An 18,799-nucleotide genomic window follows, 5' to 3' on the forward strand; every position below is an offset into this window, starting at 1 on the left:
ATAAATTGCATGTTTAAAGTAGCACAAATATATGTATTGGATTTGTGTCAAAACTTTGAATAGGCCACTCCTAAACCACCATGTGGATTTTTGTAAGCCTTTCAGGTGCGAGTGCTTTGAAGCATTGACCTGCTGCATCATCCAGATTTTTAATATGTAAAGTATAGCTTTTTTTCTCCTTAATAAGAATAATTAGAATTTTGAGGATCGGTTGCTTGCATTTACCTGAGTTAAATTTGTCTGATACCAAGATCAGTTTGAATATCTGAAACATTTAGTTATGGCAAAAAGCAAAACTATAAGAAAGCTGTAAGGTGGGGAATATTTTCATAGCTTTATGTTTTGAACAGAAGATTTAAAGTATGGGGCTGCCAAAAAGGAAAAAAAAACAACAAGAAAATAGAGAAGGCTAATGAATGAAATGAAGTAACATATACAGTGTTATTGTGACAGAAGGAGACTCTATGACTGCTCTTAAAGTGAAAAGATAAATAAGGAAGAAGGAAGATTGATAACTGGTCTGCCAGATATTTTTTTCTTCTGAATTATATCAATATTTTGCTTGTGATATTTCCCATGTATTGATATGGAGAAAAAAAAAAACATTCATATAAACTTAAATAGTTATAATCTTTGTGTGTGCTCAGCTTACTTGCAAAAACATGCAGTGTAGGTTATAATTGACAATTTTAGATAGGAATGAGTGTGTTTGTTTGTCTCTCGTGATCATGAATAAGATAATACTAGAATTTAAAATAATGAATAAATTCCTGGCAGCTATAAACTACTCCCACAACACCAGATGACCACAATTTGGCAAAGTTAAGTGTTTCAGAACATGCAGATCCCTCTGACTCCCACTGACACCATTGGCGCTGTGTTCATGACATGGCCTGTGGTTACACAGAAGAGTACATTTCATCTGATGGACTTTGTGGCACCACACTGACTTGAAGGCAAATTCAAATGACGTCAAAACATGACTTTCAATGTCATTCCCTTGATGCAGAATTGAGAAAGCTATATTTTTTCAAAAATGCTAGATTTTATTGCACAAATGTTCATTGGTTTATTTATGAATATTTAATAAAAATTGTGAAAAAAACAAAACTTTTTCTTGCTTCCAAGAAAACAAGCTGGCACCCAAACAGCTGTTACTATGTATTGATATTGATATTGCTTGGACCAACGGACGTAACTGCTATGGACTGAGTTTAGTTAGTCATTCTGGTTTTGAGTTTTGTGTTCTTCTTGGTTATGTTTATTGTTTCTTCTTGGTTATGTTTATTGTTTTATTTGTTTTTACTATGTATTGTTTGGCTATCATTTTTTCAGCTTCTCTAGTGTTGACCCCCCACAAAGCTGCAGCACATTTAATTAGACTCATATGTTCTAAACTGTTTTATTTGTAAATATGGAATTATTATTTTTTTTTTGTTTGTTTTTTGTTTTTTTGCTTGATTAAACTCCACTTCAACAGTGTCTTTTCTGTCACCAGGATTCTACCAGGGGTTCATCAACCTCAAAACATGACTGTGTGAAAATGAAATGCAATAAAACTATTGCCAGTATTTTTCTAGTGCAGACAACCAAATTGATTTTTTTAAGTAAGACCTTAAAATTTAACTAAAAGTATTTATCTTGATATTTAATCTTGGAATAAAAGTAAAAACCCTCCAGCACATTTGCTTGTCTTTTCCCAATTAAATTAATTTGTATTGCTCTAGTTAAGAATAGTCATGCCAAAGCAAATTATAGGCCCAATTTAAATCCCGTACCAGGATCAGGACAAGTGACCATCTGTTCATCTGTAGTGACAATTCAGACGTTGAGAGGCCAGTAAAGAGATAGACAAACACAAGAAAATTGCATTTTGGAGTATTTTCTAAGATGTGTGAAAACAAAGAGCAAAAGATTAATGACAGAAATAATTACTTCTTCATTTATTAGGTCAGACTGGCTCACTTTGCTTAGTTGGCATGTTAGAACTATTACATTTTAACAAGAAAACATACTTAGTACAAGAGTAATAACATGACTAAACTTTTAATGCTAAATATTTTTATCTTCTTAAGTGGTGCCTGGGTTGATCCTAAAAGATTCTGAAAATGTAGAACTGATTTGAACAAGACTTTAAAACTGCATTTATTTAGAAAACATAAATGACCCAAACTATGAGATCTCAAATTCTCAGCTCCAATAACATACATTTGACACCTAATGCTGTTATCTAAAGTCTTGTCAGTTTGTATTATATGCTTGTGCAAATGTCACTAAGAACTCCATTTAAACAGGCTTAATATAAAACCACTTGCCTTTTTTTCTCTTCATGGAGGTGGAAGATTTCCTTCTTCCTGGGAAATATCAACTATTTACTGCTTCCTGGACACAGGCGCTGTGTCTTGGTCACATTTGGATTCCACTGGAAAATATAAAACCTGTGGTGCTCATCAATATACACTGTGTGTGGATATGTATAAATATGAATATATATTGATGCTTAGCCAACCAGAAATAAATCCCAGATTAAATGAAAGAGCACATCACAGGCCGCTTTGAATGTTTTCCCATTATGGAACCGTCCAGCGTAGGTGGTGGTAGCAATACCAATATCCCCCGCCAAGAGAATAACTTAGTTATTGGTTTGTCTCTCTCCCTCTTCTTAAAACCAAAATATTTAATTTAAATCCCTGATATTTATTCAGCATGTAAGAGAAAGATATCTCAGAAAGAAATGGTCATGCTGTCATATAAATCGGGGGCCTTGAAGCGTATGTTCCTGTACTTTTGTGATGAGAATAACTAAGTAGCCTTCTACATATGTTGATGAGGAAAATGTCCTTTTAAAAAAATTCAATAGTGTCTTGCCTGTTTTCTACCCAGACTTGAGATACAGAGACTGACCGCTTTTAGCTTAGGCTGTGTTCACTTCCTCATGTTTGTTTAGTTATTTTTTAAAGCGTATAAAAACTATACACAAAATCTAAAACATTATTGTAATGGTACATCGGAAGTTTACTTTAGAAGATACACAGAGTAATAGGAGGATGGACACACCTGATTTAACAGATTCTGGAGACTCTGTATGGGATTTAGATGAGAAAGGCAGGAGTGGACAAAATTCAAATCTATTACAACTAGTATCATCATTGTAATACTTAAAAACAATGTTCTCAGTAAATGATCTTCTAATACCATGCAGCCGTAATTGACAGACTGCATATGTGCCAGTATTTGGACAGTTACTTGTGGCTGTGTTTTCTAAGTGTTTTCTACTATTTTCTCCATGTTTGTCTTCTAACAAATGGTTTTTAAAATAATCTTAAGATTACACTTGGGGCTTCATTACATGACTGGGGTCATGGACCCAGAAGCAGAAGCAATCCTAATGAGACTTGTATTTGTGATTTTATTCAGTGTTCACTAAAAATAGTTTTTTTCAGGAGAAGTCAGTGAGAGCATAGTGCTGCAGGACAATGAGGAAAAGTGAGTCACCACACACACTAAATATGTAGATGTGAGAAGGTTTTTGTCCCATTCATGGGGTTCAATTCAGAGGAGCGTCAAAAATATAAGTCTAACTGATTGGATGATTTAATAAATGACTAAATTTTTTAATTTAAAAGAAGTTCATACTGACCACATGAATCAAGTTGGGTATTGCAGTTATTAAGGTTGTTTCATCAAAATTGTTGTAGTAGCGGTTTGAAGGCAACACTAAACAAAAAGTCTCTTTTTCAAAAGATGGATCAGTAACCATAGCGCTGAACCATGCTCCTACTGGGTTCTTTCCATGAAGATGATGTTAAATTTAAAATCTACATCCTAACTTTTTTTCAGCTTAAGCTTTTTGATTAATCTTCAGTTAGATAGCAGGTGCTGTTTCACACAGTGGAACTGCTTATCATGTAAAACTCAGCACGAGAATTTTCTGCATATTCAATTTTTACATGTAAACAGTGACAGCACAAATAACAAACGTGTTTCCTATGTTTGCAGGGTGTGTTAGTCACCAAAGCAATGCTAGAAATATGTTTCAGAAGCGTGAAATGGATTTACATGTTGTGCAGACCACTGAATAAATCAGGCATGTGAGACATACAAAATACTTATGTAAACACAATTTACACCTTTTAATTTAAGTGCATTTAATCAGGTAAATCCCAAAGCTTTTAGTGCCTATAAAAAGTATTCACCTTTTTGAATATTATATCCTCTTTTATTGCTTTTAGGAAGCCTAATTTTTTTGAGTCAAAAAACATTTTTGACAAAAAAAAAAAAATAAAGAAACAACTTTAATGTCAAAGTGAAAAAATATTCTTTTAAATTACAATCACTCGAGACACACTCACAGCAATCAGGTGATATCCATTTCTCTCATTGTGAGACTACTAGCACCAATTGGGCCAATTGGACCACTGTTGAATTAGGTCAGTCACTTTCAGCTGGTGAATATTTATGAAATCACTTATTTTATGCTACGTATTTTTATTTATGATTGTTGATGACAAAACATGGATCTGTGGTTAAATACAGGGTTTTAAGAGATGAACTTTACAAATGATTTCAATGAACTTTGTACAGTATTTTTTATTCAGCTTTTTTGTAGCGTAATCTCAATGCACTTGACAAGACGAGTATAGAATTTTTATCAAATATTCCAATTCAGCAATCAAAACTTTATTGAAATAAACCCAATGCATGTTAGTCGAATCACTTCTCAGTCTGCTTCAGATCCAAAACATAAAAACCAGTTAAACTCAAACAATAGTCAAACTTAGTGGAGCATGCAATGCCAAACTGTAAAACCGTATCTAACATAAAACATTTCTCAACATATTCAATGTATAGAATGAGTTGCAACTATCTTCCAAGAACTAATTTAGCAGCACAGGAGAATCGGTTTTCTCGTCTGCTTTCGACTTAAATTACAGAAATTTATCTGCTGCAAGTAGTTTTTTTCACTGCTTCGTAGATCAAATCTTTGTGTACATTTTGTGGCTTAAGCCCACAGATCCTCAATGAACCCCTTTTTTAACTAAAGCAGTGTTCTGATAATTTGACAGTAAACATGCAACTACAAACAGCTGGTTAATGTTGTAGGCCTGTGACAGAGAGACAATGCCATGAAAAAGTTTATTCTGTTTTACCCTCCCAATGACTTGCTCCACATGCATCTTGAGTCTTGCTGTGGCCTGGTCTCCTGGGTGCTTGGACAGAAAAGAAAGGGGGTACACTTTACACCCACAACAATCCCTGATCAGGAAGCCCTTATTTACCATCACTGCCATGTCTTCGGTCAAGTTTTCAGCAATGCCAGAGCATTTGAATAGCTCCCTATTACTGAATGAACCTCTATATAGATCAGAGACGAATGTTACAGCACCGTGTGGAGCTATGCCAACCAAGGCTCTCATGGTGCAGAGGGATCTGTGAGAGGGGTTCATGTCCATCTGGGGAAGAGGTGAAGATGGTATTTGACACTTCAGCTCTGTACAGTCCAGGATCACCTGGGTGTCAGGGAAATCCTTGAATTCCTCAGGAAGATAAGCTTGCACTTGCTGCTGTGTAAGCCAGATGCATTGAGACCCCAGAATAGTGAAAAGAAAATTTGTCCATGTTGCAATAATGAGGCTCACGATGGACTGGTGAGTGTTGAATCGAATTGCAAGGTCCCTTTCTTTCATACCAAGTGACAGAAAAACGAGGAACAGGAAGAACTCGTCAACAGGTTGAAGATGCCGCCTCTGTGAGGTTGACATAAGAGAGAACGTGTTAAGAAGAGTGCAACCCATGATGCTACCAGCAAACCCCTTGGCCTACCTTTAATGACGGTGCGGAGGTCATTTCTTCATTTCCCTTGGCAGCTAATTTAGCTCTTGACATCCTTACCATTTTATGAATCCAAGGCTCAATCAAAAACCAAAACGCCATCAAATGTTTGTAGCTTGGAAATCTATTTAAAAATGGAGACATGAATCATAACCTGTTATCACACCAATATCAAACGTAGCTACTAAAATAATTTATTTAGTTCTTTGGTTTTTCTATCCATGTGTAGTGAACCCTAGAACAGTTTCACATGTAGTAATGCAAAAAAAAAAAAAAAAAAAAAAAAAAACTTGACTGGGAATTTTATTTGAAAAACAAAATAAAATTGTCATGTATAGTTTTAAAATGAAATAAGAAAGTTTTCAATTTATTTGAAATTGAAACAAATTTCAAACAAGTTCTTAATTTAACAGAATGTAATAACATGCTGTTATAATGTCAAATTATAACAGAAGGTCATAATTTAAACATTCTGTTTAAATTATAAACAGAATGTCATTCATTTGTGTTCAGTCCCCTTTAGTCAATATTTTGTAGAACCACCTTTAGCTGACAGCTTCAAGCTCTTTGGTCTGGCTTATCAGTTCAGCTGTACACCCATTTTGTAACGATTGACTGAAAAGTCCTGACATGTTCAAATCTTTGTCTAGCATTTTAAAATCTAACATCTATTCTGTCTGGTGTGTTCCTTGATCTCCATGTTGCTGTGAGTTCACTGATGCTCTCTAACAAATGACTAAGGCCTTCACAGAACAGCTGAATTTATACTGAGATTAAATTCCACACACAGACTTTATTTACGAGACATACGACCCAGCTTCCCTTGGTCGATACTGATTTTATAAGTCAAAAAGTAAACTGTATTTATATAAAGTTTACTTTTTGACATCCTTCACAGCTCTAAAAATACAAAGCTGAAATAAAAATTAGGTTTACCTGGTGTAAAACTGGATGTCGTCATCAGAGCCAGCAAACCGTTGTAAACAAAACTCTTGCTGAATAAATTGCTCCCAAATTTTCTTCCTCAGGTTCTTTACGTATTTGGACTGGTCTTCTGTTGCTGAGATTGACTTGTCCAATTCAGAAGATGATGACCTTTTCTTTGCAGGGGGTCCGGGTATAAAGCAGTAGTTATGGTCCGTCTGTAAACTGTGCCATTCTTGTACCTGTAGAGGAGGGGGTGGTTCTGTTTTACCTTCACAGATATTCCATTGAAACAATGTTGGTACAGCACCTTTAACCAGCCTCCGACCACCATTCAGAGATGTTGGCTCTATGAGCTGATCAGAAGTGAAATGTCCGCTGCAAACTTTGGTGTGAGCGGTAACTGTGCAAGGATCACGCCGTATGTTTATCAGCCATTGTTTCCTCAAGTCTGAATCAGTAGGAAAAGAATGGAAACTATTACATTTGGAGGACGCCGAACAAAACGGGACACAGCAATGTCTTTGGAATTGCTCTGTTTTGAATATTTTCTTGGGTATACTCATGCTGAATTAAATTCTTCTTCCGTGCTCACAAGAGCTGCAAACCTCTCCGGATACATTGAGGACTACAAATCCCATGAGAACATTCGTCTAATTTCGTCATCAAACGTCGACTGGTCGTTTGGTGACGTAGCGTACGTTCGCCGGGGAGAAGTTTGAAAATAAACGTGAAACTTTTTTTCCTTCTTAAATTTGTCAGACAGAGATTACTTTTTTTATTACTTTCAAGCAAGTTTTTTTTTTAGAAAACCAGTAAAGGAAGCGCTAACGAGTTAGACGACTGACACGGAGCTGAGAAAGCCTATTCTCGTGTAAGTAATGCACAAAAACCTGATGTTGCGTTGCTAGCTAAAGCTGTTACATGAGGCAACTGACTGTCAGTGTCAACATGCTGTTGGGGAGCTCGGAGGCTCATTTAGGAGCTTATCTCTCCGTCACATGAACAAGAGATATTTATGCGGAGGACTCGGTGGGTGCAGCTTGAAATTATTGCTGTTAAATGAGTTTGGTACCAGCCAGCTAAGCCCAGTAACTGAAGAAGTAACAAATAAACCAGCTGTCCTGCAGCAGACAGGCTCACCTGTTGGTGCGGGTTTAAAACATTTACTGTTTTCATCTGTCACGACCTCTGACGCCTGTTGTCAAGATGAGGCCGCGACGATTCTCACGGCAGCTAAGGGTAAGTATTAAGGGGAAATCATGAGCAAAAGCAACGGGAAGATTCAACAGAAGCGCTTCTATTTGTATTTCAGGTTCATGACTGAAGTTTACTATGTTCACTGGGACCAGAAGTGACTGAAATTACTCAAAATTAGACAAATAATACGCACGTACTATTCTAAAGCATCTATCTTTATTTATCCTAAGACTATGTGCTACTTTATACAAATACATAGTCCAACACTTACTTTAATATTTTATTAATTGTTTGAATTTTTAATCCAATTTATCCAAATTAAAATTAGTACCAACATGTTAAAAGTATTCACATCTATTTAAGTATTTCTTAAATTATTTCTAGGTCTTGTTTTGCAGTACTTGTTGGCTTTAATTTAGATTTTCAGTCTTACCTGTCCAAGGGACTCAGATTACAAAACAAAGTGACTGGTCTGTGTTGTAGTTTCTTTGCAGGCTAACCAGTTAGATGCTATGTGATAAGTATGATGTACTACAGCACATATAATATAAAATTTGCAAACTAATACCCAATATTGAGATGATAATGATTTTAACATAATGAACTCAAGTTTTAATTTTTTCCACTTTTAGTTATGTATTTAAACAAAACTTGAGTTCATTATGTTAAAATCATTATCTTCTCATAAAATAGCTAAAGTATTGCTTTTTTATTAGTGTGCTACATTGCAGTTTAATTGAAATAATTAGACATGCAAAAATGTATTGACAAATTATTTAGTTATTTATTGTGGCATCTCTAGCCATTTATACTATATCTGCCTTTGTACATTTACATTTTATTTGAATGTATTTCATGCTTTACTTCTTTATTATTACATGCTTTATCTTGATTATTCAAAGAAACTGTTAAATTTAAGTTGTAAATAAATTCCTGTTACTCCCAAATATTGTTTAACAAAATTGGAAGAGTGAAAAAAGTCAATTTTCAGCTTCTCTGGTTTATCTTTAGGTGCTTTGAACATGCTCCACTCTTTATTTTAGATTCATACGACTGAGGCTAAAAAATAAAACTCTCACACCCAAGCAGTTGGGAAAACAGAAATCTAGAATAAGCTACTTTTTTCTGTTTGAGATATGTTATTTTTTACCTTTTACATTTTATCAAAAGCTGTACTTATCAGGCTTTTATTATCCAATACAAATTTCTGTTTTTGTTTGAAGCTGGCCTGTACTATTTCCCCCCCTAAGGATTAAAATTCATACCAGTGAAAAACTATGATTGCATGATTTATTCATCTCATCGCTTTATGTTGAGTCAATATTGTGTCATTCCATCTTCTCCCCTGTTTTCTCCAGGGTGCAATGTCCTCCCAAGATGAAGATCCATCACCTGCCCTGTCTGCTGTGCTGTCTTCTGCATGGTCAGCCGCTTTATCGGCTGCCGTGGCCGTCGCCATGGCTGTGGACGCAAAAGCAGATCTCGCCAGACTGTTGGACGAGTGGGAAGAAACGCGGCAGGGTACCACAGAGCAACTGGTGTCCATCTTAACAAGGTCAGATCCTTTGTTTTTGTGCAGAGGTCATCATTTTCAGTTACTTCTTTTTGGAGAAGTAACTGCATGTAAACTATTTTTTTTCTGCTTTTACTCTTTTATTTTATTGTAGAATATCTGAGCTGATTGAACAGGAGACAGAAGAATATTACAAATCAGACCCTGATCCCTTTGACGATCGTCATCCAGGTGTGTGCACAGTTTCAAACTTTGTATGCTCTATGGTCAGTTTTTGTTTAAATGTCATTGAACCTCAAAAACATAGATTAGTTTAAGTGAGTTTAGTCTAAAACACTTTTGATCAGTTGTTGACTTCCACTTGTGCGTAATCTTTCAGGACGAGCTGACCCAAACTGTATGCTGGGGCAACTGCTGAGGATGCTGTTTTTAAATGATGACTTCACTAATTCGGTAACCTTTACAGTTTGCTTGTCTTATATTATGTGTGTACATTTCTTACTAATGCAATATGTCTATGAAGTGTGCACGTCCAACAAATTAGGATATATACGTTATAATTTAAATTCCAACTATTATCAATCATGTCAATCTAAAAATTCAAATATAGGCTTCTCCATTTGAGAAGTGTTAGTTAAGGAAATTTGAATTGGTTTTTCCATAAGATTTTCCGGTATCTTACAGCTTTTGGACACGTATATCATGAGCAGTCGAGACATTAGTCTCAACACAGCAGCATGTCGCCTCCTTCAGAACATTGTCCCAGGTCTGGACACAGCTGTCGTCTTTGAAGAAAAGGTACTTTTTGCATTTATTCCTATTAGATCATGCAGAGTGAAAGAGAAAGTTGGAGTTGGTAGTTGGAGTAAAAGAGGACATTATCAACATCTCTTCTGCTTATTAAACTTGTGTAAATATTCTTAAGTCTGACATTGCATTTAAGAACACCTGTTTGGTACAAAATGCCCACATACCAGTGCATACCTATAAGCTGCGTGCTGTTGAAATTCAAATTATTTCTGGATTTTAATCCTGCTCTAATGGGTGGACATTCATGTTTTTTTTTGTCTTAAACTGGAAGACTGAGCTCTTGTAAAATTTTTCAGGTTCTACACTTATCATATGAACCAGCATGTTGATGAGATGTCTTACTTCAGGTTGTAAAAGGGAGTCAAGTTTATTTGTAACATTAGACTTTACTTTAAAACATTTATTTAAGATGTAAAAGCAATAAGGCAAAAATATTGTACCTAAGCTGTTTTTATATATTTAAATAAAACACAGTCAACATTCATCACACAGAGGACATGTTTACGCTGGAATGCATCTTGGGTAGATGAGGTACACCAGGTGCTATGACGCTAGCTCTCTACACACAGAACAGTATTTTTTTAATTTTTATTTTTTGATAAATGACGAGAGGAAATGAAAATGAGGCGGACCAAACTGATGAAGAGGAGAGAGCGAGATAGCGTAAAATATTAAATAAAGAAATAAATGTCACTTACAGTTGTCCGGTTCGTGAGCTGACGGGCAGTACCAATGGCGGTAGTTTCGCTATCATTTTGAGCGCCCAGCTTTGTCAGCCTCTGACGTTTAGCTCCGGGTTTTCCTACCGCTACCGGGTGGTGTTGAGGCGCTTTGTGGGGGAAAATCGTCGGCACGGCATTCAATTTTAGTTTGCGTGGGTAACGGCCGCCCGTTAGCTCCTTCATTAATTGTGCACGTACAAATGACTCATAGTCCTCTGTAGAAAAGTGTTGAGAGCACAAATATGGATTCTTAGGAAGATGTATTCTTCCAACGGCTCTTTCCCATTGCGCTCTAACTTTTTTTTCATTTGGGAAACGATGAAGACTCACTTGAGTATTTCGGTTCTTTTTTGTGTTATAATGACAACCTAAAGCGACGCAGTGTGGCATTGTCTAACGTTACTCAAATGAAAAAACTCTTACTAGACTAGCCACATACAACTCACGGTACGTCCATATGGTAACATCAGCCTTGACGACTTGCTTTGGTTTGTTCGTTGGCGCAAATATGGTAAGCCGTTTAGCATAAACTCAGTTTCGCCTTACTGTCTTTAATTACATTCCAGATTAGTGTTTCCTAACCCTGGTACTCAAGGCACACTGCCCTGCATGTTTTAGGTATTTCCTTCCTTCAGCTGATTTCAGTCGATGACTGATTAACAGGCGTTTGTTGAACTGCAGTCAGCTGAATCAGGCATAATTACAGCAGGGAAACCTCTAAAATATGTAGGACAGTGTGCCTTGAGGACCAGGATTGGGAAATCTAGATGTCCAAAATTTGGTTTTGTCTACAATTGGTGAAGTTTTAACTATCGGGAATGGTAATTTAATTACATTATTAATAGTAAAATGAACAATTCACGATATTTTCAATTTGACTTTGATGGACCAAAATGTTTTTCAACATATCACAAATGGTGTAACCGAATTTGTCATTTCAAGGATCCCATATTTATGATGACAATTTAAGATATTTTGAACTTAATTTTGGTTAATCAAAATTAGATTTCTGAATTAAGAAATTGGATGCCTCTTGCTCTTCCACTAAGCTGTCCAAACAGATGCCTGCAGAATTTTGGGTGTCTGCAAAAATACTGACTGCTCTGTACAACAGAAAATGCCACAGTATAGAAAGAGCTCAGTTTTGAAAATAACAATCTTTAAGCAGATACTAAACAAACTTTTCATTAAGATCATGTTTCTGTTTTTAAACATTTTTATTGGTCTGATGTGTTCTAATTTCCAATGTCATGTTTTCATTAACTGTAAGTGGATAATTAAGATAAAGGTTTTCAAACATCCATCTGTGTGCATTTAATCAAAAATGTGTTTCACCTAGTGATACAGTTCTTAAAATAAATTGACCTTTCAATAATTTTCAGATGTATTGAATGAGCCTGTATCAGATGTTAGTAATTTATTGCAACCTTCTTAAATGGATCCTCCACACAACCTAATGATAAAGTTGATATTTATGTTAGTCAGAATATACTCGGAGGTATCGCAGAGAGGTTCTTTTTTCTAGTCAAAATGTAATTACAGATATCTGAATGAACTAATATGTTTAGTCATAAACAAATTTTAGATATCTGAAGTTCAAGTGTGGTGCGATTAAGCCGCACTTACATTTCCGAAAACAAAACCAATTTTTTTTTGACATAGCCGATTTTATGTTACAACGGCTTGCCATATTATGTCCTCTATGACCTACTCGCGTCATCGGCCCATCATTTATTGCGCAAGTAAAAAAAATGGTGAGCTCTGTATTTGAAAAGTGCAATAAAGATGTAATTAAAAAAAAAAAAAATCATGACTATTTACGTATCACAAACAACTACTTCTAGGTTAATAGTTTAAATAGTTAGTAGGTTAATAGAAAAAAAAATGGCCAAAATGTTCAACTAATAATTTTTTCCCTATAAAAAAAACCCTTAGATTTTTGAACAGAACAGACATAAAAACATAGAAAAGATTTTGAAAATATGAAAAACTTTATATGTATGGATAGGCCTCAAGCTGTTGAAAAGATCTTTTGTAGTGAAACTGGGGAAAAAACAAGAATGTGTGTCTTTCCTTACATTTTTATAACGTGTAGCATTTTAGGACTTGAGAGTAGAGTGCCAATTTTTAGAATTTTTATTTTAACTCTATTGCTCCAAAATGAAGGTGTCCAGTTCATTTAAAGGTTGAGGTAAACGCACATCAATCCACACACAGGATTAGACAATGCCACATTGCATCTCATTGGAGATGTGAAAAGAATGGCCATTTTATTTTTATTTGATTCATTTTATTGCAAGAAAATGAAATCTGTTAAATTACAAAATGTAATTTCTTTTATCCTTTGTCCTGAAGAAATTATGTGAACTTCTCAGCTTAAAGAGTTTATTTTAATAAGGGTGCACAGGGTCTTCAGGTGTCGAGCAAAGAGTTCTAATTATTTCTAGCAGCCAAAAAGAAAGAAACGCATCTTTGAGTGTTTTGATGCATTTAAGCAAAACAGTCAGCTGTCAGTTTTGTTTTGTGTGGATTACAGGAAGGTCTGGTTGGGAAGTTGTTCACATGGGCCCGTGAAGCTCAGCGGCCATTATGCATCTATGCCACAGGCCTGCTGGCCAAAGCCATGAGCAACCAAGAAGTAGCCACGAGCCATAAAGAAGAAAATGCTCAGCTGGTGGGTGTCGCACCTCATTTGTAGAAAAATATTGTTTTATTTTTCATTAGCAGTGTTTAGTTTAACCCAGCTTAATTAAAAAGCATATTTATTTTGCAATTACTCTGCTCTCCATATCCAGGTACCCATGATGATCAAACGTCTACACGAGTTGCAGTCTGTAGAGCACACGAGTTGCTTCAGTCCCACCCACACTGCCCAGAATCTACCTCAAGACTCTCAGGATGAAGCTCCCCATATGTCAGGTGTCACAAAACATCAGCAAATCCAGACAGGATTTTCTGAGGAGGGGACAGAAGAAAAAAATGTTGCAGAGAGCAGCAGCTCGATTTCAAATGGCAAATCTTCGGCCCAGAGAGACAGTGGTGGTAGCAGCAGCTCTGCTCGCCTTCTTCCAGGTTTTGTGTACCAAGCTAGCCCACATCCAACTTCAAAGGAGAAGGACGACACTCAGGGAGGAGAAGAAGGAGGAGGAGGGACGAAACAGGTTGAGAATGGGAGGAAGGCTAAACAGAAACTAAATTTTACTACGTCCGCCAGTGGGACTGAGGACGAGGCTGAGGTGGCTGCTACCAGCGAGCAGCCAAGCAGCAGCTCATCCTGGTCTGAGATGAGCTCCATTCTGATTGGCTCAGAGTACCGATTGTTGCCGCTGAGCCCAACCATGGAGCAGAGGCTCATCCTGCAGTATCTGACACCACTTGGAGATTACCAGGAGGTAAGAGTGGTGATGTGATGCTCAAACAAGAGATTAGGAGTAGAAAATATGAAGAACGCAGAATAGCTTTTTAGAATCTGTTGCACATAATGGTACTCTAACAAACAGCAGAACTGGTATAGTGATTAATAACTTGGCTATTTTGGCTTCTTTTGGCTATTTTGGCTTCTTTTGGCTATTTTGGCTTCTTATGTTAGCAGAATCTTATGGGTAAAGCTAAAGAAAATGAAACACAATTGTGAGTTTTCTGATATGTGTAAATATTATCGAAAAGAACTGTTGATCACTGTGTATCAACTCAAAGCTACAGTATGTTACAGTTTTTATGCATTAAAATATAAAGTTGCTGTAGCATTCCTTTAAAAATAATTTAAAAACAATTTGGGATAGTTTGGTTATATTTGTCTTTTTAGACAGTTAAGTTTGTGAAACTAGTCTGCAATTTAAATAATCTTTTTGATTTCTGCAGCTGCTTGCAATCTTTATGAAAATGGACACTCGTTCGCTGATGATGAACTACATCGACCTCAGGAAGACCAAAAATGTTCAGCTTACATTTGATGCACTGTTGGTGAGATCATTTTCAAAAACAGTGATGCAGTTTTTCTTTATAAATCCAACAGGCTTTGATGTATTTTTTGTTATTTTGCGTTTGTTAATTTTGTTACTTTCTAATGTACAGTATTAATATCTTTGTTTATGTTTTAGAAATTTATTTTAAAAACAAGCCAAGAAAAGTACTGCTTAGTTGTTTAAAGAAAATGCCAAAATCCACCCCAAAAGAAACGTGTTTTGATAATCTAATTTAATAAAAGAAAAAATATTTTTGGACCTCAAATTTAAAAGTAAGGTATCATTTACCCATCAGCCCCCTCCCCGCTACAGAGGGCGTCTGTCTGTATGTGGAAGATAATTTCTACGTCTGTGGGTGGGGTTCGCTGTGTGGAGTTGCTCAATACTGAGGAACACCTGGAGATTCACATTAGTGGCCATCAAAACTTGAAAGCTTGGCTCATCATCCTGGTCAACCACAGATGGAAAAAAAATATTGATTTCTTTTTCAATTAGTTTTGTTTGTTGCTTTTTACATTTTCTGGAATAGACCAACAATCTACAGACATTTTAGAATAAATCTCTGTAAATATTTTTACTGATATTTTTAAAAATGAAGTGATCAATGAACTAATCTCCTGTTTTATGGTAAATTACTGGTAAAATTTGTAAAAGATTATTTTGCATGACAAGCCATGGTTATATAACATGAATACGTAAAGCATAAGTAGTTGATTCAGTTTGTCTCAACACCTTGAATTCTTTTAAAAACATTTTTATCATTTCTGTTGTTGCTTTCAACAAGAGAGAGATGAGTAATATCTGGAAATAAAGAACAAAAATTACACCACAGCAAACACATTGGAGACCTGTAAATACGTAAGGTAGTGATTCCATAAATAAATGTTGTTTTGGTTCCTTCTCTCTTCAGTATCTCGCCTCACTTCTCCTTCATAAGAAGTTTGCGACCGAGTTCATTGCTCATGGAGGAGTGCAGAAACTCCTGGAGATCCCGAGACCATCCATGGCAGCGACAGCCGTTTCCCTCTGCCTCTACTACCTGGCGTACAATCAGGATGCAATGGAGAGGGTACAGTGAACATGAGCACCGCATATGTTGACATGCAAGTCAGAAGGAGATCTTTAAATATTAGTTTTCAGCAAAATTCTAGGCAGTTAATAAAAAAATAGATTTAATGTGATTATTTTTTTTAAGATGTTGGGATAATATTTTTGTCTTGGTTGATCGGCACCATCTTACCGCCTTGTTCTTCGTGTTCCCTCTAGGTGTGCATGTTCCCAGGGGATGTGCTGACAGACCTGGTGTCCTACGCTCTGTGGTTGTTGGAGTCCTCCCACGCTTCTGGCATCTGCCACGCCACCATGTTTTTCTCCATTTCTTTTTCATTCAGGGTGGTGTTACAGCTCTTTGACCAGCTGGATGGTCTACGCAGGCTGGTCAATCTGGTTAGTACTAAACCATACACATGTTGTTTCTCTGATGGTGCAATTGTTTCTAAATTAATACACTATCTTTGACTAAAATTCCTCTGGTATTTCAGAATCATGTTTTTTTTTTGTTTTTTTGTTTTTTTCCATAAAAGAAATTTGAAATTCTTCCTGATACTCTGAAACTGAAACCTCATTTTTCTTTAGTAACTTTCTTTCTCCCTGTAGATCAGCACTTTGGAGATCCTCAACACAGACAACGATGCACCACTGATGAATGAAGACCAGGTGTTCTCCAACAGACAGACGGCTAAGCACACCTGCATGGCGCTGCGCAGGTATGGTGATATTAAATGCACATTCAGATAAAAAAAAACAATAAACTTATTGAGAATAAGTGAAATTAGATATGTCTGTGTTTCAGAGTAAAACCTTTTTTTTTCTGCTGTGTTTATTCATTCAGCCTGCATCAGTTTATTGTACCATGCATTTAATATTGTTGTATCATCAATCTGGTTGTGAAGGTACTTTGAGGCTCACCTGGCAGTGAAGACAGAACAAATGAAACAGTCTTTGCATACTTCAGAAAGCGGCACCATCATCCCTCAGCAGCCACCTTACAAGGTACAAACAGTTTCTTCAGTGTAAACTAGCAGTTTGTCATTAAATCCAAAATCAAAATGAAAGACAGTCATTTTCTGTCCGTTTGCGTATTGATGAGTTCTCTCCTGTTTAATATAATTGCAGGCTGCATTATATTAACATCACATCTGTTGTTTATAACATATGGGTGAGATCCCTCAGGCAGATGTTTGCCATGTTTGAATTAGGATATTTCAACATGAATATGCCTATTTTTCTGTTTCTGTCATAACTTATTTTTTTAAATTCCATTTTCTATGCGGTGCCTTGAACTTTTTCAAATCTTCAGTACATCTCAGCGCATTGAGATGTTATGTTTACCTTCATAATTCACTGTTTCCAGGCATATGCAAATACCAGAGAGCAAATAATTGAGATGATGGAGTTTCTCATCGAGTGTGGACCTCCTGAGGGCCCCTGGGAGCCAGTTCAAGTCTTCTGCAAGTTGTCCTGTATTCCTTTAATGCTGCAGCTCATATCTGCAGCCTGTGACTGGAAGACCTACTATGGCAGGTAATCTGACTCGCCGGTAGGAATAATATGAGCTGAGATGAGTTTTAAGAAAAAGAGATATAGCAGAAAGATGAATGGCAGCAGCTAAGGAACTAACTACCTTCTTCTTTTCTTTGCTTTCTTTCATCTGGTGGTGTTTTTCTCTCCAGGAGCGACATAGTTCGCTTTGCTTTGGACATCCTGGCTATCCTGACAGTTGTTCCTAAAGTCCAGTTAGTGCTGGCTGATACCGTGGAAGTTATTGATGAAAACAGGTCCCCTGTTCCCACTGTAGGTCTGTAAAACGTTTCTGCGTTAACACTGATTTTAGACAAGAGAAGTTCAGGGATTTTCATCTCAGGATTTTTGTGTGCCTCTCTGTGTATTGTGTTTTGTTTTTTTTGTAGGTATGAGCATCATTCTGGGTGTTGCTGAAGGTGAAGTGTTTCCCAATGATGCTGAGATTCAGAAGTCTGCTTTGCAAGTAAGCTTGGCTCACTGGATTTTTCTATTTGTTCACTGCTTAAGCTAAAATTAATTAACATAAAGGTAAGAGCATGCTGAATCTTTTTATTCTTGAGAACTTGTCATGCAACTTTCAGAGACAGCCCTAGTTTGGATGAAAATGATAGCTCTGATTTTTTTTCTTATCTTTTATTTATTATGTATTATTTTTACAGATATAAAATATATCTGACTTCACATTGTCTTGCCTGGGTTTCAGAATCATGTCAGAAAGCATCAGCTCCTGCAGCTGTTTTAGTTGTTTGTTTTCTCCCACTCTGATCATGTCCTTCATGTTTACCTCAGGTCATAATAAACTGTGTGTGCGCTCCGGACCAGAGCCTCAGTGCTTTTGCTGTCGCCCCCCTCAGGCAGCCTTTGCACCCCCAGCAGCCCCCTCCCTCCCACAACAGGGTGCTGGCCCACATGTGGCAAGTGGTGCAGAACAATAACGGCATAAAGGTAGGCAGTCTCAAACATGGTATTCAAAATGCCTGTGTTTGTTTTGATGAAACTATATGCTGCATATTTTATCAAATCGAATTCCTCATCGTTCCAGAGATCATACTTTGCCCCTCTTCTGGCTGCAGGTGCTCCTGTCTCTGCTGTCGGTGAAGGTTCCCATCACGGATGCAGACCTGATCCGAGCGTTGGCCTGTAAGGCTCTGGTTGGACTCTCTCGTAGTGCCGCCATCAGACAGATCATCAGCAAGTTGCCGCTGTTCGCCAGCGGTCACATTCAGCAGGTGACAAAAAGACCTTCAATC

General features: G+C 36.7%; 2 protein-coding genes across 2 annotated transcripts in view; one reads left to right on the plus strand and one right to left on the minus strand.

Moving 5' to 3' along the window:
- Positions 1-4,566: 4,566 nt before the first annotated feature.
- LOC103134698 (uncharacterized) lies at positions 4,567-7,625 on the minus strand. The gene is made up of 3 exons (XM_007547079.2): positions 6,769-7,625; positions 5,824-5,956; positions 4,567-5,747 (listed from the first exon to the last, which is right to left on the minus strand). Exons 1-3 carry the CDS (start codon positions 7,320-7,322, stop codon positions 5,019-5,021), a joined length of 1,416 nt encoding a protein of 471 aa, XP_007547141.1. The 5' UTR covers positions 7,323-7,625; the 3' UTR covers positions 4,567-5,018.
- A 66-nt stretch (positions 7,626-7,691) lies between these two features.
- The window catches only part of LOC103134715 (protein VPRBP-like), a 23,947-nt gene continuing 12,839 nt past the window's right edge, over positions 7,692-18,799 (plus strand). The window contains exons 1-17 of the mRNA XM_016668991.1: positions 7,692-7,998; positions 9,315-9,511; positions 9,624-9,700; positions 9,849-9,922; positions 10,154-10,267; positions 13,538-13,675; positions 13,797-14,393; positions 14,863-14,964; positions 15,877-16,035; positions 16,233-16,412; positions 16,623-16,732; positions 16,919-17,018; positions 17,380-17,549; positions 17,699-17,823; positions 17,936-18,012; positions 18,339-18,494; positions 18,623-18,778. Coding sequence (XP_016524477.1) covers positions 7,966-7,998; positions 9,315-9,511; positions 9,624-9,700; positions 9,849-9,922; positions 10,154-10,267; positions 13,538-13,675; positions 13,797-14,393; positions 14,863-14,964; positions 15,877-16,035; positions 16,233-16,412; positions 16,623-16,732; positions 16,919-17,018; positions 17,380-17,549; positions 17,699-17,823; positions 17,936-18,012; positions 18,339-18,494; positions 18,623-18,778 — 2,565 coding nt within the window. The 5' untranslated portion in view covers positions 7,692-7,965. The remainder of the gene's footprint in view (positions 7,999-9,314; positions 9,512-9,623; positions 9,701-9,848; positions 9,923-10,153; positions 10,268-13,537; positions 13,676-13,796; positions 14,394-14,862; positions 14,965-15,876; positions 16,036-16,232; positions 16,413-16,622; positions 16,733-16,918; positions 17,019-17,379; positions 17,550-17,698; positions 17,824-17,935; positions 18,013-18,338; positions 18,495-18,622; positions 18,779-18,799) is intronic.

Source organism: Poecilia formosa, unplaced genomic scaffold (assembly GCF_000485575.1).
Source record: "Poecilia formosa unplaced genomic scaffold, Poecilia_formosa-5.1.2 Scaffold18, whole genome shotgun sequence".
Taxonomy (NCBI): Eukaryota; Metazoa; Chordata; class Actinopteri; order Cyprinodontiformes; family Poeciliidae; genus Poecilia; species Poecilia formosa.